A 24651-nucleotide genomic window follows, 5' to 3' on the forward strand; every position below is an offset into this window, starting at 1 on the left:
ATTGACAAGTTCCACATAGCAGGTGGAACCAACCATTTTTAGGTCATTTGAATGTCTGCAGCTATGTGTAAATTGGCATGGAGAAGGAACTTTCCACTTTTCCCCTTTTCCTTAGGTATTTTTCTTTAAGGAAGAAGGCATTTTCCAAACTATGTTTGGATAGTGAAGCCTCAAATAAGACCTCCTGCTATTTTCTATCTAAGATTATTTTTCCATTCACATGATACAATACTGAAAACTTCCCAGTCGAGACAAGAGGATCATGTGGCTTGTCTGGATAAGAGACCAATCTAGTCTCAGGCCTTTTCTTCTTCTTTTTCCTGGATTGAGTCTTCACAGAGGTTGTTGAGGACATTCATACTGGGTCATGTCCTGAAAGAGTGTTGGGAGAGTGATGACTCAACCCCAAAGGTATGAAACTCTGAGATCCCAGAAGATTTTTGATGTCACCTAACATTTGCAGAAATAATTGTAGTAGGGTCATGCAGAATGTTGCAACTAAGGGTTATCTGCATGTTCTTGACAACCCACTCTAATGCCCTCACCTATTTTCGAGGACAAGTCAGAGAGAGAAAGAGACCATGTTAAGAAGTTCCATATACAGTATATCTAATTTTTGGCAATGGAAACCTTCCCCCTCTCTCTTTTGGGAGTCTTGTCTCCTTGTCAACTGTCTTAAATTAATATATCCTGACTGTCTCATTTCTTATCTTGTCCTTCTCTGGCTGCATGACAGTTTAGTTATTATTATTTTACTCTTAGGTGATTATCTTGCATTTTAATTTCATTATTCTCACACTGAATTCCATCATTCTTCATACACATGAGCCTAAGAAACCTCTTCAGTATCAGTTCCCTACTTTTATCATTAGATGTTCCTTAGTGTTTAGATCTGGTCTGAAGATGATAATGTAGCACTTGGGGAAGAAGATGCAGCCCAGAAGCCCAGCACTGGAGGCCAAGATGGAGAAGATCTGCACAACCACCATGGACTTTCCTTTGGTGCTCAGGTAACTGGGTAGGAAGGAGACCCAGACACTGCAGAAGACCAGCATGCTGAAGGTGATCAGCTTGGCTTCATTGAAGGCTCCAGGGAGGTTCCTAGCCAGGAAAGCTACAGTGAAGCAAATGGCAGCTAGAAAACACATATAGCCCAGAACAACATAAAACATGGTAACAGAGCCTTCATTGCATTGAAGGATGATTTCTCCAGGCTGGGAATGTAGGTCAGAGTCAGGGAATGGGGGAGAAATTCCCAGCCATAAGACACAGATGAAAATTTGGCCAGCAGAACCAGAAAAGATGATGGAGTTGGCCAAACTCTTTCCTAACCATGTTCTCACCCTGTTCCCTGGTTTTGTAGCAAGGAATGCCAGTACCACTGTGATTGTTTTGGCCAACACAGAAGACACAGCTACTGAGAAGACAATGCTGAACACTGTTTGTCGGAGAAGGCAGGTGGCTTTTCTGGGTTGGCCAATGAATAAAAAAGAGGACAAGAAGCAAAGGAAGAGGGAGACCAGAAGGATGTAGGAGAGCTCTCGATTGTTGGCTTTGACAATAGGAGTTTGTAGGTATTTAAGGAATATGATTAAAACAAATCCAGTGGTTAGGAACATGAGCAGGGCAAAAGAGACCAGAATGATGCCCAGATGCTCTTCATAGGACAGGAAGGTTATTCTTTTGGGGATACATTGGACTCGGTCCTCAGTTGGATATTGATCATCTGGACACTTGGTGCATTTTTGTGTATCTGAGAAAACAAAGTAAAGGAGTTCACTATTGCCTCTTTCAGGACAGATGGTGATACTATCCATTCCTGAAAAAGACGTTAGCTACTTCAAGTTGAGATTAACTCCAACATTTGAGGTTTTCTGAAAATCCCTTAAAATGTGATTCATTCAACAGAGCTGTAATAACAGGTTTCTATGCGCTGGTTGCATCATGCATAACATCTCAATTTATTCCACTCTTGCAATCTTAGTTTTTTAGGTTTCATTGATTTAATCTGGGTTTGTAAAATATTTTATTGTTGGTTTTATAGTATGCCACCCAGAATAAATGGTGAACCCAGAACCATTGAATTGGGCTATAAGCAGTACTTTTTTTGTAAAAAGAAAAGGTGCCGGAACTCAGACATGTCATACAACCCGCCTTGCCTACCCTACAAGGTTCTATCCCAAAAAGATGCCAGAACTCCGTTCTGGGCATTCTATGACAAAAAAAGCCCTGGCTATAAGCAATATTTGTGCTTTACTTCTTAATCCATAAAATGGACAGTTAGTGTATTGGAGAGGAAAGAGGCAGATTTTATCCCCGCTAATAGAAAATTTAGTTTATATCCCTCCTCTCACACTGAAATCATCTTAATGGATTTTATGATGGGTCCTCCTGATTTTCTTTTGTCCCTTGAACCCAACTGCTTACCTCCATGGTCCTTTTGATTAGACATTTCTTTTAATAAAGGTAAATGATCGTAATAAAGATTGGCTGATTATTCACTGATTGAGTGAGGTATTTTATTAGTTATTTATTTATTTATTTATTTATTTTATTTATTTTTAAAATTTATAAGCTGCCCCACTCCTGAAGGACTCTGGGTGGCTAACAATAAAAAACACATAAAATATAACAAAATGAAACAGTACAAGAACAGTCATCCAGGGGTCAGATTTTATAATCCCAGGCCTGCCGGAAAAGCCAGGTCTTGAGCAGCTTACGGAAAACCAACAGGGTGGGAGCGGTCCTAATCTCTGAGGGGAGCTGGTTCCAAGATGTGGGCGCCATCACAGAGAAAGCCCTCCCCCGCGGCCCCGCCAAATGGCACTGCATGGCCGACGGGACCTGAAGGAGGCCCAGCCTGCGGGATCTAACCGGACATAGGGAACTGTGAGGTAGTAGGTGGTCTTGCAAATAGCCTGGCCCTGGCCCTTAAATTAATATGCTGCCTATCCTATGTTTGAGGGGACACTGAATGGCTTGTATCCTTTGGCCTGTAATGTAAAATTGGTTTGGGTGAGAACAAGCCATTGATCTGAAACCATTCCTCAACTTTCAAAGAATTTAGTAGTTGTTTCTAACAAAGATAAACATGGAAAGACAGTTCCAATCTGACTAGTAGAAGAGACATTGCCTTTGGCTATAAGAAATCCACCATGTCCTTCCTGCCTCATCTTCAAAAACCTTTTCTTATTCCTCCCATTCTGGAATAAATTGTTGAATATAAAGAACAACAATAACAAAACATTCAAGCTTAGATATGTCTTTAACATGCACCTTGATTAAAATCCTCTGAATGAATCCAGTATCTTTGTCCGAAAGGGTGTAGGGTTTCCTGCCTGAGCAGGGTGTTGGACTAGATGACCTCCAAGGTCCCTTCCAACTTTACTACTATTACTATTACTATCTCTTCCTCCAGAGTCATATACCTTCTTGAGTGGAGATGGTCCCCTCTGGACAAGGAATGCAGTCATAACAGCAAACTGGCTCTCCTTCTCGTGCCCACTTGACAAATCCAGGATGACAATTTTCTACACATATGGACTGAGGAAGAGTCTAAGCAGAAAAATAGTGAACATCAGAAAAAAAAATGTTAGGACTCACCATTCCATGGGAAACAGAATTCAACAAGAACATTTATCAAGTAGACTATGCGCTTCATTTAGATATGAAATTTCTGATTAGTTTCAGATTGTTGTAGGAAATGCAACCACTGGTAGGTTCTTTCCTCCTTTTTGCTCCTGGCAGATCACATTGCAAGAAAAAGATTTTTGTACTTAATAAAGTCTGGAGGAATAGAATTGAGAAAAGATCGGTATTAGTACTGCTTTATAAAACCCTAGTAAGACCACACCTGGAATACTGCAGTCAATTTTGGTCACCATATCACAAAAAAGATGTTGAGAGTTTGGAAAAAAAATCAGAGAAGAGCAACTAAGATGATTAAAGGACTGGGGATTGAAACATATGAAGAATGGTTGCAGGACTTGGTTTTGGCTAGTCTAAAGAAAAGAAGAAATAGGGGAGACATGATAGCAGTATTCCGGTATTTGAGGGGCTGCCACAAAGAAGAGGGGGGTCATGTTATTCACCCAACCACCAGAGGGGAAGACAAGAAACAATGGTGGGAAACTGACCAAAGAGAGAAGCAACCTGCAATTAAGGAAAAACTTCCTGACAGCGAGGACAATTAACCAGTGGAACAGCTTGCCTCCAGAAATCGTGGGTGCTCCATCACTGGAGATTTTTAAGAAGAGACTAGATAACCACTTGTCTGAGATGGTATAGGTTCTCCTGCTTGATAGGGGGCTGGACTAGAAGACTTCCAAGGTCCTATTCTGTTCTGTTTCTGTTTCTATTTGACAAACAGTGGGTTCCATCCTGAGAAGGAACACACCATTCCTCCAATCTTTATATATCTCTGATTTAAAAGTATGATGGGTCAATGTCATGTTTTAGTATTTCAGTTTTCTAGCTGAGAACATTATCTTCTATCAGACCAGTCATTATGATTTCAGGTGAGTTGAAAGTATTGGAGCTCGTTCTCAAGAGCAGAAGGCCTACTGTACTATCCCAGTGGGTTAGTCTCAAATTTCTACTCCCCACATTAAATTCTCATGGAAAAGAATATGAAATGTATCCTGAGGCTATGAAAAAAAAATTAGAATAATATCAATATTTCACCCATCTTCTGGAGCAAGTATAGCAGGAAAAGATTATATTGGTTGATAATAATGCCCATCTAAAAAAATTATAAAAGTTTACACATTCTACACATTCAGTTCTCAGCAACGTTCACCCACCTTTGCGACCAGAAATGAATCATAAGGATTTTGAAAATAGAAAAGGGGCTAATATTTTACTCACCTTGTTGAGCCACTTTAGCAGGGAAAGAGTATCTTGGCTGATAATAAGTCTCTGTCTTTCAAAACTTCCCATTTGCTCTTCAATGTAATTCTCTTCAGGGAAAACAAACAAGCTCATAATATGCAGATCTGCTATCAGATCTCCGTTTTGGTCCACATACATTTTCATCTCAGAAAAATTGCAAAATTCATTCTTCTTCAGAAAGGGATGAAGCTAGAATGGAAACAACCAGAAAGTTTAAAATTGAAAACTTTTGGTTTCTTACAGCACTTGGTCTTTACATATTTTATTTAGATAAGTTATCTAGAATGTATAAAGGTATCTCAAATGAATGTTGGAAATGTAGAGGACTTTTTATCATTTATGGTGGACATGTGATAAAGCAAAGAAATATTGGCATAGGATTCATATTTTAATGCAGAAAATTCTTAAAGTGAATATAAAGATTAAACCAGAAACCTTCTTTCTGGGTCTAATGGAAAAAAGACTTGGAAAAAATTTGGAACTTTGACTTTATATATGGTGACTGTAGCAAGACTGCTCTTTGCACAAAAATGGAAGGATGTTTTGATTTCCACCGTGGATGAATGGCTACACAAGCTGATGAAATTAGCAGATATGGCTAAATTGATTGTTTTGATAAAAGAAAAGAATATAAGTCCTTCTGGATTTTGTGCTTGAGGTGGAAAAAAATGATACTATGATTTTGGGTTTTACTGATTACATTGATTGTTGATACAGAAATGGCTAGACCATACTACTACAAAAATATAAAAGGCTGAGATTCGATGTTAATGCCTTATTCTACTGTAACAGAAAGAGTCAGAAGTCAACACTTTTTCTTTACTTTCTCCCTTTTCCACACTTCTCTTTTTCCCCTTCCCCCACCATTGTTCCTTACTATTTGCTTTTGTATTTTCGTATTTTATAAGTGAATAAAACTATTTAACATGTAAAAACACTTTATCTTTATATATTTGAACATTTGAATTCTTCTAATACAGTTGTCCAACTTGCAGATATTCTTAGCTGGGAGAACAACATTTACCATTGTCTTCAAAAATGAAAAAGAAAAGTGTGAAATTTCTCGATCATATATAAATAAAATTGATATTGAGACAATTAATGAATTATAGGGAACATTCTAGAGCAGAACTAAAAAAGAAATCAAGAGATTATTCATAAACAACAGGGAGATTATCCAAAAAATGGGATTCCTGCAGAGAGGAAGGGATCAGGTCTCCTTGAAATTTATGGGCATAAAATTGTATGGTGTTAAAAACAAATCCATACATACATGAATTTATTTAAAAATACATCCCCTTAAAAATCAGCAGTGTTTAATATTAAAATATATTTGTTGCAGTTCTTTCTCTTAGGAAAATTATGTCCCAAGCAACTAGATTGGCCAAACTTGTTGGCCGTTTGTAGCACAAGTAGGTTGAGATGGTTAAATGTCTATGGAGATTCTCCATCATCCAGGTCATGGTTGTCCCAAAGGTGCTTTTTCAGGAGGCAACTGGACTTCCTTTGTTTTTCTTTGAAGACATTTCACTTCTCATTTAAGAAGCTTCTTCAGCTCTGACTAGATGGTGGGGAATGGATGGTTGAGATGCTTCCAGTTCTTCTCGTTTGGATTCCTTTTTCAAAGAAACTAAGTTTGAGAAATCATTGTAAGATCTCCTTATCTGCCAGGGCTGCAGTCTCAAAGCCACCAGCCACTTCTTCTTTTTCCTCTTGGATCTGGAGGAATATGCAGCATTCAAGGCATGGGCCAGAGTCTTAATGACACTGAAAGCACGGTAGTCAATTCTATATTTGTCACTGTTTCTTTTCCCTTCACTCTCCAGTGGTTCTTTCTGGGTGCATCTTCTTCGGACTTTGACAGAAAGTATGTGCTTTGAAAAAGAACAGTGAAAAGACTGATTTTGAAATTGTGGTTCCACAAAAATAAATGGTTGAAAGGTATCATCATACCCTCTTTCCTGTATGTAAAAGTTCCAAATACTATGAACGTATTCGTAAAGTCTGTGACTTTTCACTGGCAAGCCTCCAAAAAGTGTGATGATCCAGATTTTTCCTTCAATGGGTTGTGGCAGACCTTCAAGTGCAAAATGGAAGTGGCGAATTCCGTCCATCATGGTACTAAAGTCTGTAAAGAAAACAAAGACATTGACTCGTCTCCACTTAGACATGCCATCCCTGAGGGGTGCTGTAGGTGCAGTCATTGAGAATCGTTGTGATATAACAACACAAATCCCATTCCTCACAAGCATAGGAGTAAACATCTTCATGAAATTCTCTCCCTTCTCTGTGTCTGAAGCAAAGAGGCCAATCAAGATCCATCTGAAATGGAGGAGTAGTTGGATAATTGCTGGGTACTGGATCCCATCTTTGGGAGCCATCCGGTAGAAATAGGGGAATTGTCTTTTATCACTCAGAACCTCTGAAACAAATGAACAAGTGATCTGAAAAAGCAATGAAGAATGCAGTGTTATATTTGGGGTGAGCTCAAATCCAAAATATTTGCTTTCAATAGATCAGTGGTTCTCAACCTGTGGGTCGGGACCCCATTTGGGGTCGAACGACCATTTCACGGGGGTCGCCAAACAACGCAGTACGCCATTCCCCCCCCTTTCCCTTAGCTGCGCTACTCCCTTTTATTCTATTGGCTTTTGAAAGCCAATAGAAGAGACTCTCTTGAATAGAGTCTAATTCGATTGGCTTTCAAAAGCCAATAGCAATTGTCCAGGCTGTCTCTGCCCTGCTGAGCCCGCCAAAAGTCCCGTTCTGCAAACGGTGCTGGACCAGTTGAGTAGTCCTCGACTTACGACCGGTTGAGTAGTCCTCGACTTACGACTGGTTGAGTAGTCCTCGACTTATGACCGGTGGGGGGGTCAAGGCATTAAAAAAGTTGAGAACCACTGCAATAGATCAAACTTTGTTCTAATGAATATAGTAGAATGGCTTATTGTTGATTAGCCATTGGCCATATCAAGATACAGAATATAAAGCAGAGAACATTAACAAGGACAAGGATATGCCTGCTTCAGTCCTTGTCCCTTCACTACTACGGATCCCTCTACCTAGCGATGACACCTACAATAGCCATGGTGAAAAGCAGTTCTTGAATTCCATAGAGAAGATACAGTTGGATCTATTGCTTACAGACCATCATTCCACTCATTTTACCCACAGAGAAACACACACACAAACCTGTGGGACTTTGTAGATGCCTACTAAAGTTGACATCTGGATGGAGATGTCTCTTTTGGCTCCATCAAGAAGAGCCAAAAGATTGTCCTTCCTTTCACAGCTATAGTTGGGAACATTGGCTTCTCCAGTAGAGAGTGTGTCCAGCAAGGCATCTGAAGTAGCAAGTGTGCTCAAATAGTTGTCATGGATGCTGTAACCAAGTGTGAGATTGTGCAGGAGCTGAGAATTCTTGTTGACTACTTGAATGACGAAAATGTAGGGTTGCATTCCTGCCAGATTAGAATTTCTAGTACTGTACAAATATGTTTATGTTATTATTACGAACAACAGAAACAACAAAATAACCCAATATTGATAAAAAACCAGAGGCAAATCATAGTTCACATATCACAATTTAATTTCCAAAAGTGTTGAGAAGATGGGATGGACATAGCCTTCAACCAGGGTTAATAGTCACAAATATATCATTATTTGTACTAATGCTGATTTTCCTATCTCCAATGACCATGAATCATTCAATCAAGTAAAGCTACTGTACTTTTAAATTAAAGCAAGAACATGGATGAATAAGCAAGTCAGCTAAGCAACTCTAAAAATAAGGCATTCTTATTTCTATAAAGACAGGCAATTAATACAACTATAACTTTTTCAGAATAGTAACAGAATTAGGAGATTCTCTGAATTCTGTGTTTGTCTTTCTCAGGTTCTTTGATTTCCTTCTGCTCCATCCTTGCATTTGAGTCTTATACAAGATAAGGCAAAAGAGGAGAGTTATAGATCAAAATAATTCACCAACGTGCATATCCTACAATTTAGAAATAAGTGAAAGAAAAAGAAAGGAAGAAGAGTATTAGAAATGCAAATGGAGGGAATGCAACTCCATCACACTGAATGACTTACGGAGAAGAAATATAACGAGCCCCATTAAATTGCAACAGCTCAAGAGAAGGATTTGTTGCAGTTTCAAACACAGTGATGATATGGTCTCCTGGCCCGTAATAATTCCATGGTTTTCCTCTGTCCTGCTGCTTCAGAATCGGGGGGCATTTGCTTCTGGGCCTTCCAGAATTTCTTTGGACCAGCCCAAGCATCAGAAGCAGAAAAAGGAGATCCATTCTTCCTTGTGTTGAATCAGCTATTTCTCTCTTTCCGAACAACAAGAAGACTTAGAAGAATTTGAAGCATGCTCACAAGATGGAAAAGCAAATGAGTTTCCTCTTTCATGTCACTTTAATCTGAAGAAGAAGAAGAAGTCTCAAAGACTGGGATGGTGATAATTACAGTGAGAAGCAATATCTCCTCTGGGACCCTCAAGTTCTTCTGAGGCTCCACATTCAGAAGGAGAGTTGGAGAATAGTGTGGTAGTGAAAAATCACCAATATGCTCCTGGAGATACTGTTTTGAAGTGGTTCTGGCCCTTCCTACTGGGACACGTTAGGAAATGAACATTGGAGGAAGAGAGTTCAACTCACCAGGTAAAAGACTTTGTTGATTATGATCATCAGGATTCTTGCACTGAAATGGCTGAATTAAAGAGAATAAATACATTATTATAACATTTACCCGTCCATAGCTCCAATATCTGAGAGCTTATGTACCAAAGACAAATTCCTTGTGTGTCCAACCACACTTAGCCAATAAAGAATTGAATTCTATTCTATTCTATTCTATTCTATTCTATTCTATTCTATTCTATTCTATTCTATTCTATTCTATTCTACTCTACTCTACTCTACTCTACTCTACTCTACTCTACTCTACTCTACTCTACTCTACTCTATTCTACTCTATTCTATTTCTGTTCTATTCCAACCTGTTCTATTGTGCCCACAGGAAAGAATGACAATAAAGGTTATCTAATCTAATCTACTTTGTGAGCAATAACACTATAGCAACTTCTACTTTCGTGCAAACAGCTGTATTTCCTGCTTGTGTAACCAAGTAAAGAATAAAGGCATGCTAAAGAAAGCGTTTGGGATTTTTCCAGCTTTATGGACGAACCCACCTTTGTCCAGATCTGAATAAATGTGCGCCTCAGAGAGAATTGGACTCTTTGTTCATGGCAGGCCAGATCTAGGACTCCTGCTAAACAATTTTTCATGTCCTTCTAGATGGTATCTTCTTTGCTTTTTAACATTAACTGAGACTGCTGGGCAAGGTCACCCCCCCATCCTTGGTGTTTGATACTACTATATGCTGATGATACCCAGTTTTATTGCTGCAGGTCACTAAAGAGGAAAATGGGCTCCAGGACTGTATTTCTGCACAGAAGTAAAGATGGACACTTGGGATCCAAGTCTAGATCAAGCATATCTAGTCATATTAGAATAGAATAGGAGCTGGGAGACCTTGGAGGTCTTCTAGTCCAGCCCCCTACTCAAGCAGAAGAACCTATATCTTTTCAGATAAGTAACTGTCTAGCCTCTTCTTAAAAACCTCCAGTGATGAAGATTTCTGAAAGGAAGCTGTTCCACTGGTTAATTGTCCTCACTGATTGGAGGTTTCTCCTTAATTCCAGGTTGCTTCTCTCTTTGATTAGTTTCCAACCATTGTTTCTTGTCCTGCCCTCTGGTGCTTATTCAATAACATAAAATCACAGATACCCATTAGAATTTCCTTACATTTTCATCAGTTGTTCCTGAATGGTTGAAGATTATGTGCAGCTTAGACTAACATCCCATAATAATCACAGAGGTGCATTTGACTTGAGGTGCCTCAAAGCAAGATGGGTGGCAAACAAATATAATAAGTAAATAAGTAAACAAACAAATAAACAAACACCTCTGGATATGCTAATGATGAATTTTTTACCTCCAGATATTCTTGACTGCAAATGTCACATTACCTTCCTTTTTTTCAGTAACGGGCCTACTTGCAAATTGCTCCAGCATAGTTGCAAAGCTGCATCCTGTCAACTAGATTAAAGCTAATAAAGGAGAATATTTGTAGCTCAGGGTTGACTCAAGGGGTCCTTGATGCTCTCTGAGCATGCTTGTTTTCTTGCAGACATTTCATTAGATAGAAGAATAGAATCAAGATCAGGTGAAATATTGTTACCACTTCATAAAGTCAGACAACACTTAGAATACTGGCTCCAGTTTTGGTTGCTAAGATATAAAAAAAGATGTTGAGACTCTAGAAAAAGTGCAGAGAACAGCAACCAAGATGATTAGGAGGCTGGTGACTAAAACATTGCAGGAGGATTACAGGATTTGGGTTTGTCTAGTCTCGTAAAAAGAAGGACTAGGGGTGACATGATAGCAGTGTTCCAATATTTGAGTGGCTGCCACAAAGAAAAGGGGGTCAACTTCTTTTCCAATGCACCTGAAGGCAAGACAATAAACAATGGATGGAAATTAATCAAGGAGAGAAGCAACCTAAAACTAAGGAGAAATTTCTTGACAGTTAGAACAATTAACCAGTGGAAGGGCTTGCTTTCAGAAGTTGTGGGTACTTCATCACTGGAGGCTTTTAGTATTCTAATTATTGTTGCTTGACTCCCATTGTGGCTGGGAGCTACTGTCCTGCCCTTGGAGCTGGGTGGGGAATGTAGATTTTAGGAGTCTTTGTTTTTCTAATTCCATCAGCTCCATCCTTCTGAAGGCGTTTTGTTTATGAATAGGGTGGCCCAGTCTTTCTGAATGGATTACAAAGACCACCTCTCCAGGTTTCTGCTTGAGGCAGGTTGACTGGGCTGTTTTCTGCCTCTCTCCTCTTCTCCTTTAGGGGAACTATAATATTCTGCCTCTTTTAATATTCCCCAAAATATTTCATTCTCCTGGAGGGGTGGTGGTGCTGACTTCCTACACCTCGAACAGTATTCTGAAGCTACAAATTGTGCAGAATGTGGCAGCATGAGTAGTTCTTGGTTCCCATAGGCTGGCTCTTCTTGCACTGCAGTTCTGTGAGTTACATTGACTGCTGGTTTGCTTCTGGTTGAAATTCAAAGTGTTGATTATAACTTTTAAAGCCCTGTATGCTATGGGCCCTGGTTACTTGAGGAACCATCTCAACCCAATGGGATTGTCCTGTCTACCAATGCTGTCGGAGTGGGTAAGCTACAGATCCTTTCAGTCAAGGATTCTCAGCTGATGGGGTCGAGGAGAAGAGACTTTTCTGCCATGGTTCCTGCCCTTTAAAACATCTAACCCTCCCCAAAGTGAGATCCATACCCACACTTTGGACCTTCCATAATGGCCTGAAGATCTTGCTCTGCCAGTTGGCCTGGGACCCCAATGGGGGTCTGGAGATGATCATTGGATTAGAAAAGACTCCATTCTGCAGGTGACCATTGGATTAGAAAAGACTCCAGTTCTTCTCGTGCATGCGTTCCCCTCTTCCCCATCTTTTAACAGTATTTATCTTTTATTGTTGTTAATTATTGTTTTGTTATTTTAATGTGTACTAGTTTTAATATCTGTAAGCTGCCCAGAGTCATCTGTGGATAAGATGGGTGGAACATAAATTTAATAAATAAAGAAATAGTTGAGTCCAGATGGGCAACAGCAGGACAAATCAATAAATGTCAAGCACAATAGAATTTTATTAATTTTATTTTTCTTGTTCAACCTTTTAACATAACTGGTAAAAATAAAGTTGTCAATGTAGGATTCAAACTGATTCCAATCATGCATGCAAGTGTTTATGTCTTGCTGTGTCCTGAATCTCTAAAAAAAATATTCTAGAGTTCTAAATAAAGACAATGAAAAGATGAAGCAAAAGTAAGCAGAATCCCTGAGAATCAGAAACCAAAATAAAAAGTATTTGTAATATAGAATAATATATTTTGAGGTCTCTTTTTGTAGAAAAGCATTTTTGAAAGGGCCAGACTGTGCTCTGGTTCTGTCACTATCCCCGAAATCTGGGATAATAGGAAAAAATGCAGCTTGAATTTTGTTTTAATATAAAATACCAAATGTATTTGATCACAAGGAATTCTAAATTTTCATTTTAAAATATTAAAAAAACCCCTCATAAGACTATATTCTTATTTTATTTTAATATAAGTTGCTCCTTTCTGTTGAGATCTGGCCTCAGGATAATAATGTAGCACTTGGGGATGAAGATGCAGCCTAGTAGTCCAGCACTGGAGGCCAAGATGGAAAAGACCTGCACAGCCACCATGAATTTCCCCTTGGTGCTCAGATAGGTGGGCACAAAAGAGATCCAGACACTGCAGAAGACCAGCATGCTGAAAGTGATCAGCTTGGCTTCATTGAAAGCCCCAGGCAGGTTTCTGGCCAGAAAAGCCACTGTGAAGCAGATGGCAGCCAGAAAGCCCAGGTAGCCCAGGGTTCCATAAAACATGGCAATAGAACTTTCGTTGCATTGCAGGACAATCTCTCCAGACTGGGAATGCATGTCTGAATCTGGAAAAGGGGGAGAGATTCCCAACCAAATGGCAGAAATGGCAATCTGGACACTAGAACCAAAAATAACAATGGAATTGGTCAAAGCTTTTCCCAGCCATCTCCTCATCGAGTGGCCTGGCTTTGTGGCTAGGAAGGCCAACACCACTGTGATCGTTTTGGCCAAGACAGAAGAGACAGCAAGTGAAAAAACAATGCTGAATGTTGTTTGACGGAGAAGGCAGGTGGCTTTCCTTGGTTGACCAATGAAGAGAAAGGAAGTCAGAAAGGAAAGCAGGAGGGAGACCAGGAGGATGTAGGAGAGGTTCCGGTTATTGGCTTTGACAATAGGAGTTTTTTGATATTTAATAAAGATTCCTAACACCAGGACAGTTGTGATAGAAAAATATAGGATAAAAGAGGCTAGGATGATCCCCAAAGGTTCTTGGTAGGACATAAAAGTTATCGTCTTGGGGATACATTGATCTTTGGCCATGTTTGGATGTTGATCTTCTGGACATTTTAGGCATTTTTCTGCATCTGAGGAGAGAAAGAATAATGTCTCTGGTACAGCTTTTTATTTTCCATGTGGTCAAATGCCTGTTTGGGTGAGAGTTCCTCCACACTTGTTTGAGGGGGAGATTTTATAAAATGATGAAGCATGGGAAGAATTTAGGGAAATGGGTACCAACCTCGGCCTACATCACAGGCAGTTTGCAAAAGGATGAGGGAATCTCCACCCTAACAAAGGCAGCTTGGGATCACCTATTTGTGTAACTTAAATTTCTTTTGTAGGAATTATAGGCCAAAATTAAAAGAGAAATGTTTACAAGGGTGAAGGTTCATTCTCCAAGCTTGTGGGTTGGTTTCTGAATGTTTTGTTACCAAGCTAGGTAACATCTTCAGTGGAGTTTAGGGGATGTCAGTGTTCTGCTTATAAGGGCTTCAGGTGTGGATGTGTCAAGTGAGGGTCTTGGGATGGGTCAGGTGTGAGTCATCAGTGATAGGCTTGTGATGGGTCTTGTAATGGGGAGGTTACATCAGGTCAGGGTCATTGGGAGGTGAAGTGCTGGTGGGAGGGGGATAGGTCAGGTGTGACTCATCAGTGAGAGGCTAGTGATGGGTCTTGTGATGGAGAGGTTACATCAGGTCAGGGTCACTGGGAGGTGAACTTCTGTGTGGGTTGGTTGAGGGTTGACGTGTCTCTAGTTGGTTGTGTGGTTGATTTGGATTCTGTTAGTAGTCTGGTTGTAGGTTGATGACTCATCACACAACTGTCACTTGACACACTCATACTTGAATCCCTTATAAACAGAAGAACACTGACACTGACATCTGCTAATCTCCGCTGAACATCTTACCTAGCCTGGTAATGAAATGTCCGTAAACCAACCCGCAAGCTTGGAGGATGAACCTTCCCTCTCATTCTATACCCAAGCTACAGATATTCGCCACTATTGCAAATAAACAAGATTGCTTGGAGGGAATACACCAAGATGATACACATAAGCATCACACAAGCTACTTGCTACCAGAGGATCCTCAGGCCAATTGAAGGAAACATGTTTCAAGAGATTTCTAGAAGACCTCAAAGGTTGGGGCTATTCTCACTTTGGGGTTGGCTTGTTGGCCCAGCCCATGCCAAGAGAAGTACCTGGGATCCAACACTTTATTTCTGCAAAGAAGTAAATTTGGGCCCTTGGGAACCAAGTCCAAAGCAAGTGTGTCTGCTGATATTTGTTTTTATACCATGAAATCACATATACACATAAATGGCTCAGAATGTAATGGCACACATCACTGTTGGGTTCTCCCGACATTCTACCATATTACACCCCTGTATAGGGCCAGGAAGCACAACAGGTGGGTCATGGAGACTTCCACTATGGAAACCAATATGCTAGGTTGCTTTCATGGGCTCCTGGGAGAATGCCACCAATGGCTCTAGCACTGATGTCCATAGGATCAGACTGATGAAAGTGAGGATGACAATGTTGTGAGACATGACACATAAAACCAAGCTTATGGATTCATGTCATAGCATGACTTTAGTCATTGTGGTAAAAACTGCATAAACACAAGGATGCTGCTAGCTTCCCCAAAAGTCCCAACTTTCACACAAACATATGCATGCACAATAAAACACATATCAATGCATCTCCTCCAAAGCCTCCCTTTTTCTCCTGTATCACCCACCTTCCCACGTGGAGATGGTCCCTTCTGCACAAGGAAGGCAGTCATAGCAGCAAAGAGGTTTCCCTTCCCGAGGCACCTTGACAAATCCTGGACGGCAGCTCTCCACACACTGGGAAGCAGGCAGAGGCTGAGCAGGAAAAAGGAGAAATCAGGACATGTGACAGAATCATTTACCCATCATTCTTCAGTTGTGGGCTGAATTTGGAACTTCAAACCAGAATCCTTAGCAGAATAACAAAATAACAGGTCCTTGGGGGTTTTCTAGTCCAACCACCTCCTCAAACAAATGGTTGTCCAATTTTCTTTTAAAAACCTCTACAACGTCTGGGAGCAAATCATTCCACTGATTAATTGTTCTAACCATCAGGAAATTTCTTTTTAGTTCTAGATTGCTTCTCTTCTTGATTAGTTTCCATCTGTTGCTTCTTGTCCTGCCTTCAGGTGCTTTGGAGAATAAGTTGACCACCTCCTTCTTTGTGGCAGCCTCTTAGATATTAGAACACTGCTAACATGTCCCCCCTAGTCCTTCTTTTCATTACTGACACACCTTTTATTACTCTTTAGTTAGTCCTCATTCCTTCTTCAAGGTTTCCCATGAAATTATGCCATTAATGGACTGAGTTCTGGATGGTCTGATAGTGCTTTGTATATGCCAGTTTGATTTAATACGAAAGAGACTTCTACAGTTGCACCTTATCATGGCAGATATATGTCGAATGACATTGCTTTTCTGCTGCCTCTGTCCCAATCCATAAGTAGGATAGAGTTAAGTTAGATAGTTAAACGAACCTTGTTTAGCGAGTTGAGGAAGGCAGTGCAATCTTGGTCAATGAAAAGCTTGAAGTCTAGAGATCCTTCTCTTTTCAGACTTCCAAATTTCCGTCTCCTTATGGACTTATTGGGGAATATCACGGAGTTCAGGATGTTGAGATCAGCCATCACCTTGCCATTCTCATTTAAATGCATTCCATCCATGGAAAAATTATAAAAATGGGAGCTTTGCAGAAAGGGGTGAAACTGAAACAGATGAAAGAAGAATAGTGAAATGAAGAGATGGAGAAGAAGGGAAGGGGACAAAAGAAGAGAGGGAAAAGAGAAGACATGTTGCCTGTGTTTTGTTTTGTTATTTTATATTATATTTTATTTTATTTTATCTTATCATCTTATCTTATCTTATTTTTTATTTTATTTTATCTTATCTTATCATCTTATTTTATCTTATTTTTTATTTTATTTTATTATTTTATTCTTGAGAGTCCTATGGTGCAAAACTCATTCAAACTCAGGTGGCTGTGCATTTGTTTAGACATCTGGAGACATTTTATTTTAATTTTGAATATCAATGATGAGACCTAGTTTTTTGGCAAGGAGAATTATTATGTTTGTGTATTAATGAAAATATGAAACAGAGCTAAGGTTCCTCTCAGGAAAAAAAATGAAACTGACAAAAGATTAAAATATTTTAGTATGAAGTGGGAAAACGCAAAAAGAAATAATCTTCAAATGGTACAGTTTCTCTCTTTTGGATAAATTGTATAGCTGTTCATTAAGAATTAGCATTGTCCATACTTTTCATTTTAATCATATTACTCTTAAAACATTGAAATAAATACTTAAATTATTATTATTTTATGTCTAAGGGAGGTTGACAGTTGCACTTGCTCAAACCTCAGCATGTTGCATTATTTCCATCTCACTGTCCAATCTATACAGTTATAGAAATGACAGTTTAACACAATAACAGAGTTGGAAGGGTCTTTGGAGGTCATCTAGTCCAACCCCCTGTTCAGGCAGGAGACCCTATACCATTCCAGACAAGTGGCTGTCCAGTCTCTTCTTCAAAAACCTCCCGTGATGAAGCATCCACAATTTCTGGAGGCAAGTTGTTCCATTGGTTCATTGTCCTCACTGTTAGGAAGTTTCTCCTTAATTCCAGGTTGCTTCTCTCCTTGATTAGTTTCCATCCATTGTTTCTTGTCCTGCCTCCTGGTACTTTGGAAAATAGGTTGATCTCCTCAATGGATGGAAACTGATCAAGGAGTGAAGCAACCTGGAATTAAGGAGAAACTTCCTAACAGCGAGGACAACGAACCAGTGGAGCAGCTTGGTTTCAGACATTGTGGATGCTTTATCACTGGAGGTTTTTAAGAAGAGACTAGACAATCACTTGTCTGAAATAGTATAGGGTCTCCTGCTTAATCAGGGGATTGGTCTAGAAGTCCTCAAAGGTCCCTTACATCTCTATTCTGATTCTAAAATTCTTTTTTTTTGTGGCAGCCCATCAAATATTGAAAAATTGCTCTAATGTCACCTCTAGATTATAGAAACCCAATTCCCACAATCTTCCTGCAATATTTTAGCCTCCAGCCCCTTAATCAACTCTGCACTCGTTCCAGAGTCCTGACATTTTTGTTTTATAATATGGTAAGGAAAATTGGATGCAGTATTATAAGTGTGGTCTTACTAAGGCTTTTAAAAGTGGTACTACTACTTCATGGGAAGACTTTATAAAGAGGTACAAATACATCAAATAGAGGACAGGGATGGATAATAGAAAAGGTAATACCTGCCATGGTTTTAACCTATGGACTTCTGGCTTGTCTCCATCTTTCCTCCTCATCTTCTTACTTCTGGAAGAATATGCAGCATTTAATGCCTGTGCCACAGCCCAGACAGCGTGATAAATATGGTAGTTGTCTAGAGAGAAGCTTCTTTCCTTCTCCTCCTGCGACAGTTGGATCTTCATCTTTTCTTTCTCAATGCACCTGGTCCAACCTTTCTTGGTCAAGGGATGCTTTGAATAGGAACAATGAAACTTTTCCTCTACATATCTGCTAATAGATTGATAAAATAAGTGGAAATCCTCCTGGTTTGTCCATTTTTGGGAGTGGGTGAAGAAGGAAAAATAAACAGAAGTGTAGAGTATATTTCGTGGACTATATCTCAAATCCAGCATAAAATCCCAGGAAGGTGTAGTGATCCAGACTTTGCCAGGAGTGGGTGCTTTCACAGCCTGAACCACTCTCTGCATAATGAAGATTCCATGTATGAAGGAACCTGGTTCCCCAAAGTAGACAAAGACATTGACTTGTGTCCATTGGTAGAATGGTTCTAATACAAGGTTTAAATTGCTGGCAACCACAGAGATGGTTTGTGACAAAACCACACAAATTCCATTCCTTATAAGGAGTGGGCTAAAGATTCTCATGAACATTTCTCCATCGTCCGTGTCTGGAGCAAAAAGTCCAATTAAAGTCCATCTGAAATGGTGGAGGAGCTGCACAATCCCCAAGTACTGAGCTTCTACTGAAGGGACAGTCCGGTAGAAAAAGGGGAACTGAGTTTTATCACTTAGCACATGCGAAGCAAAAGTAAAACTGATCTGAAAAGGAAAGAGAGAGATGAAGATCTTCTGTTTGATCAGATTAAGGACAAAACATGAATTGGGGGTTAAAATGTTTGACTTCTGGGAGAAAGGGTAGCCCACTTTTTGCAAAAAAGAAACTTTTATAGGGAAAGAAAAACAAGAAAGTCCAGTTGCCTCCTGAAAAAGCACCTTTGGGACAACTATGACCTAGAACAGTGGTTCTCAACCTGTGGGTTGGGACCCCATTTGGGGTCGAACGACCATTTCACGAGGGTTGCCAAACAACGCAGTCCACCATTTTTTCCCCCTTTTCCTTAGCTGTGCTACTCCTTTTTATTCTATTGGCTTTTGAAAGCCAATAGAATAGACTCTCTTGAATAGAGTCTAATTCTATTGGCTTTCAAAAGCCAATAGGAATTGTCCAGGCTGTCTCTGCCCTGCTGAGCCCGCCAAAAGTCCCATTCTGCAAACGGTGCTGCACCAGTTGAGTAGTCCTCGACTTATGACCGGTTGAGTAGTCCTCGACTTACGACCGGTTGGGGGTTGCGGCATTAAAAAGGTTGAGAACCACTGACCAAGATGACTGAGAATCTCCGTAGACATTTTATAGGAAAACTGCTTCCCTAGTCACTTTGCAAACCCATAAGCCCTAAAGCAGGAATTTCACTTTAGAGGTCATTTCTCCACTGATGTTTGAGACTTCTGGAATTATCCAACCGGCATTTGCCAAAGGTGGACATGATTTGCACCACCTCAACGATGGCTGGATGATGCTTCAGGATCCCTGAATGCTTTGAAGATGTTATCATTAAGGGGGAAATGACCACAATTAGCTGGTACAGGTTACCAATCAGCACTGGGATGTTAGATTGTGGAGATTTAACTCTTATTTCAAATCTAGATACAACCCAATACACAAAAGCACCTGAGGGATTTTGTAGGTACCCAACATGGGTGAAATCAGGATGGAGATGTCCGTGGAGGCCCCTTCAAGAAGAGTCAGGATGTTTTTCTGCCTTCCACAGCTGTAGTTGGGAATGTTGGCATTTCCCGCTGAAAGCAGGTCCAGGAGAGCATCTGAAGTCATTTTCACATCAAAATAGCTGTCCTGGATTATGTAGCCCAAAGTCATGTTGATTAAGAATTTTGGATCCTGGTTGATCTCTTGGACAGCAAAGAGGAAGGACAGGAGTTTCCAATAAGTTGGAGATCCTTTCCTGTCAATATGTATGCAACCCATGAACATCAATCACAACATTGTTCTTTTCTTTAGCACCATAAACCTTTTCTATGTATCAATAACTACTAATTGAACCTCAATATCCAAGCACAATTCCCAGCTATAAGGGAATCTCTCAACTGTCATTGAGAGTTGGGAGATTGTTCTTATTTTAGAGTGAGGACTTGTTTTGAATGTGATTCTTATTTCTAAACTGCCAATCTTTGATTTCTATATGTAGACAAACTCTGCAGCAAGTGGGAGATTGAACAAATTCCTAACCAACTTAGCTGACAACTTTGTCAAAGGTAGAGGAGGGAAAAGCCAAACTGGACCTAATTCTTACTAATAGAGAAGTGATAGAGAGAGCTGAAGTTGCTGGAACCTCAGGCGATAGTGACCACATCATATTGGAATTCAATATAATGCAAACACAAGCAATAAAATATAATCCAACCAGTGTCTTAAACTTAAAAAATCCTTGACTTTAATAAACTCAGAGAAAGCCTAAGCAAAATTTTATGGATAAAAATCATACAGGGGAAAACAACTCAAGAAGCATGGGAAACACTGAAAAATATGATCATAAAAGCCCAGCCCAATGCAATATCACTGAAAAATAAAAATAAGAAATCCAAGAATAAACCAGCATGGTTGCACAAAGGTCACTCTGATAAACTGAAAGACAAAAAGGACTAGTACAAAAAACGGAAAGAGGGACACCCAACTAAGGCAGAATATCAGCAGATAGCCCAAATTTGCAAAGATGAAGTCAGGAAAGCAAAGGCTCAGAATGAGCAAAGACTTGCAACAGAAGATAAAGATAATTTAAAAAAGTTTATTTTAACATAAATAACAAGAAAAAAGTGAAGGAAACAGTTGGTCTATTAAAGAGAAGATGGCAAGAAAGTAAGAGGCAGTAGAGAGAAAACAGAGCTGCTTAACTCATTCTTTGCATCAGTTTTCACAGAAAAAGAAACTATAACCCAAATTACCAAAATTATAACTGTAAAAAACAAACTAGAAATAAAAATTAAAATAAGGAAAAAAATGGTAAGAGAACACCTTGATGAATATAAATCACCAGGACCTGATGGATTACATCCCAGAGTCCTGAAGGAGCTGGCTGATATTATCGCAGAACCATTGTACCATATCTTTAAAAAATCCTGGAGTACTGGGGAATTACCTGAGGATTGAAAAAGAGCTGATGTGGTTCCCATCTTAAAAAAAAAGGGGAAAAAAAACCAGATCTAGGAAACTACAGACCAATCAGCCTAACATCAATACCTGGGAAGATACTGGAAAAGGTAATCAAAAAGCAGATAAGAAACAATGGATAGAAATTAATCAAGGAGAGAAGCAGCCTGGAATTAAGGAGAAACTTTAATGTGAAAAGCAACCAGTGGAACAGCTTGCCTTCAGCGGTTGTAAGGGCTTCATCACTGGAGGTTCTTAAGAAAAGACTGGACAGCTACCTATCTGAAATGGTATAGGGTCTCCTGCTTGAGAAGGGGTTTAGACCAGAAGACCTCTAAGGTCCCTTCCAGCTCTATTCTGATTGATTGATTTTTTTTCTCCTTCTCCTGATTCTTGTTCTGCACAGTCATCTGATTGCAGAAAGACTTCCCATCCCACTAACATGTCAGCCAGTATTATGGCTTATAGCCACATCAACTGTATTATGTGAAATACATTTCCAGATGTGTTTCCAAAGAGAGATGCAGCACTTATTAAACCATATAAAAGAGAGATATCATGGAATTTGGAAGAACCAGAATTTTATCAATACAGGAGCAATCAGATAAGGTGGAAGGCCACTGTAGGCTTACACGAAAACCATTGCAGAAGGAGTCCTGCGGAAATTATTTGGTTGAAAACGAGTCTTCGTTCCACAGATGATGCCGCTAATGAGAAGTTCTCCTAGCTTGCCATGACTCAGTGGCTGTTCCCCATCCTGCCCCAGAGTCAAAGGGCAATGGGTCTTCCACATCCTGGAAGCTGTACAAGGCAGGAAGAGCAGCAGTAATAACAGGAATAACAGAAACATCCTTCTATGCCAGCCCTCTTTCCTGTATTCATTACACTGTTAGCAGAACATCGTTTAAGACAAACCTACAGGAGCTTTTGTAGCATAGACAAAGCTCAATAAAAGGCTAACATCTAAGAGGATGAGACAATGGCTATCTACATACCATCCGCCCTGCCCAAAACCTCACCCACCCAAGGTGTTTATGCAGCCTGCGTGAAGGATTACCTCATGTTGCTCTTCAGATTGTTGGCAAGGAAAATCCTAAGGGACGTGGCATCAAGATGAAACGAGAGATAACTGTGATTGTGAAAATTATGTGGAAGAAATATCACTCTCGTAACTTCCTCAAGAGTGTAGTTTCCAAAGTGCTCCATTGAGAAAGAAAGTTTAAGAAAGCACTACCATGACCAATTCAAAAGGAAGGCTCAGCCCTCTGAGGAAATAATCAAAAACCTGAAGGAAAACTGTACTGGCTGCTGAATGGGAAAGACGAGACAAGATTGCAGGGAAGTTAGGAAAGGAAGGGGAAAGATAGGGAGAAGAAATGAAAAAGATCAGATCTCCTGCTTGAATAGGGGTTGGGACCAGAAGGAATCAGCTGGTCACTTATGTCATAAATTGCAAGTTTGCCCAGATGAATGAAAGTGGGGAAGGTGTATCTGAAGTCAAAGAGACTCCATCTTATTAGTCCACTATAAGCAATAGGAGAAATTCCTACTGTAGTTTCCAAGACTATATTGACCTCAACTAGCCTTCAATAGACCTTCCTGGGAATCTATATAGGCTTACCTCCTTGGTTTTGGGCAGCTATGTAGTGTTTATTGTGAGTCTTGGAAACTCCTTGCTCTGCTACTAGAGAGGAAACCTGGTTTTCTGTTTTGGATGTAGCCCATGGATCCTGGCTGAATAAATCCTAGTTGACAGCAAAACACATTGGTGATGTCACACAGGCAGCAGATCTAGAGACAAATTGGGAAGTTTCTTTTTTTTTTATTGAAAAATTTTACAAAAATTACACAATATACCCCAAACCCACCCCCCCAACCCCCTCTCCGACTTCCCAGAGCTGAATACAGGGTAACAAATATAATAATCATAGTCTAACTAACATTAACCAACTATGTAGATAAACAAATATAATGCACTTTAGCTCTCTTTTAACACAGGATAAACAATTTACAAATGAACTTTATCATATAATCAAATTAAAATCCCAATTTATAAACAATACAATATAATAAAGATTCCACTACACTAAACTATTGTTAATAATAATAATAATAGCAATAATAATATTCAATAATTTATTCATAAAATAAATGGAACTTTTTAGTCCCATATTTATTCTGAATATAATCTATCCATCTTCTCCAAACCGAAATGTATCTTTCTTGTGAATAATCCTTCAAATAAGCAGAAATCTTAGCCATTTCTGCTAAATTTGACACTTTAAGCATCCGGAGAAGTTTCTTCAACAAGACAATTCAAGCTATTTCATACTCAGTTATGTGGCAGGAAGACCAGCTGAATTTCCAAAAAATACTGTATATCTTCTGTATCTTGACAGTTGATGTCTACTCTTCTTCCATTCCTTTGCACAATTTCTCCCAATCTTCTTCATCAAGAGTGCATGTATTCCACCAATAACTGGGAAGTAGAAGGGGCAGTACTGCAACCTAAGACTGATAGAAATGCCCTACCTATTTCAGTATTTATAATCAAACAGTAGATAGTCTAATCAGATAGTCTAAACTATAGCAGTGTTCCAGTATCTCAGGGGCTGCCACAAAGAAGAGGGAGTCAAGCTATTTTCCAAAGCACCTGAAGGCAGGACAAGAAGCAATGGATGGAAACTAACCAAAGAGAGAAGCAACCTAGAACTAAGGAGAAACTTCCTGACAGTTAGAACAATTAGCCAGTGGAACAACCTGACTCCAGAAGCGGTGAATGCTCCAACACTGGAAGTTTTTAAGAAGAAACTGAACAGCCATTTGTCCGAAATGGTATAGGGTTACCTGCCTGAGCAGGGGGTTGGACTTGATGACCTCCAAGATCCCTTCCAACTGTATTATTATTATTATTATTATTATTATTATTATTATTATTATTATTATTATTATCATCATCATCATCATCATCATCATCATCATCATCATCATCATCATCATCTTAGGAAGCTGAACTGATGCCCTATATGAAATTAACGTTTAGCAGTGGTACCACAGTATTAGCAAGTATGAGAGGAAGGGCAATATGCTGGCTGAGAAATTGTACCCCAGAACTGGTCATTATGTGCAAATTATTATTTTTCTTCTGTTTAACCATGACCAATTCTTGGAGACTGCCTGGAAAACTCGCTGATGTTTTCTTGTCAAGTTTTTAAAAAGCGGTTTGCCATTGTCTCTTT

At 39.5% G+C, this 24651-nt stretch overlaps 2 protein-coding genes across 2 annotated transcripts; both read right to left on the bottom strand.

Annotated features, from left to right (window-relative positions):
* Positions 1-848: 848 nt before the first annotated feature.
* LOC120310156 (vomeronasal type-2 receptor 26-like) lies at positions 849-7271 on the bottom strand. Its single transcript, XM_039348257.1, has 4 exons — positions 6453-7271; positions 4867-5079; positions 4684-4741; positions 849-1753 (listed from the first exon to the last, which is right to left on the bottom strand). Exons 1-4 carry the CDS (start codon positions 7269-7271, stop codon positions 849-851), a joined length of 1995 nt encoding a protein of 664 aa, XP_039204191.1.
* Positions 7272-13074: 5803 nt separating this feature from the next.
* Positions 13075-22474, bottom strand: LOC120310157 (vomeronasal type-2 receptor 26-like). Its single transcript, XM_039348258.1, has 5 exons — positions 22470-22474; positions 19919-20210; positions 18193-19008; positions 15627-15753; positions 13075-13970 (listed from the first exon to the last, which is right to left on the bottom strand). The coding sequence occupies exons 1-5, from the start codon at positions 22472-22474 to the stop codon at positions 13075-13077; spliced, it is 2136 nt and encodes a 711-aa protein (XP_039204192.1).
* Between the last annotated feature and the right edge of the window lie 2177 nt (positions 22475-24651).

The sequence above is a fragment of the Crotalus tigris genome, unplaced genomic scaffold (genome assembly GCF_016545835.1).
Source record: "Crotalus tigris isolate CLP2741 ecotype Arizona unplaced genomic scaffold, ASM1654583v1 scf7180000018127.1262416, whole genome shotgun sequence".
Classification (NCBI taxonomy): Eukaryota; Metazoa; Chordata; class Lepidosauria; order Squamata; family Viperidae; genus Crotalus; species Crotalus tigris.

What these genes read in the sequence shown, in the direction of transcription:
- LOC120310156 (XM_039348257.1), bottom strand. Translation starts at nt 7,271, where the DNA reads ATGGCTCCCAAAGATGGGATCCAGTACCCAGCAATTATCCAACTACTC. An exon ending in CATCCATTCCCCACCATCTA is followed by an intron (nt 5,080 to 6,452) that starts GTCAGAGCTGAA and finishes TTTCCATTCTAG; the next exon opens with CTTCATCCCTTTCTGAAGAA. An exon ending in ATACTTGCTCCAGAAGATGG is followed by an intron (nt 1,754 to 4,683) that starts GTGAAATATTGA and finishes TTGTTTTCTCAG; the next exon opens with ATACACAAAAATGCACCAAG.
- LOC120310157 (XM_039348258.1), bottom strand. An exon ending in GTACCTACAAAATCCCTCAG is followed by an intron (nt 19,009 to 19,918) that starts GTGCTTTTGTGT and finishes TTTCCTTTTCAG; the next exon opens with ATCAGTTTTACTTTTGCTTC. An exon ending in ATAGGTTAAAACCATGGCAG is followed by an intron (nt 15,754 to 18,192) that starts GTATTACCTTTT and finishes TTTCCTGCTCAG; the next exon opens with CCTCTGCCTGCTTCCCAGTG.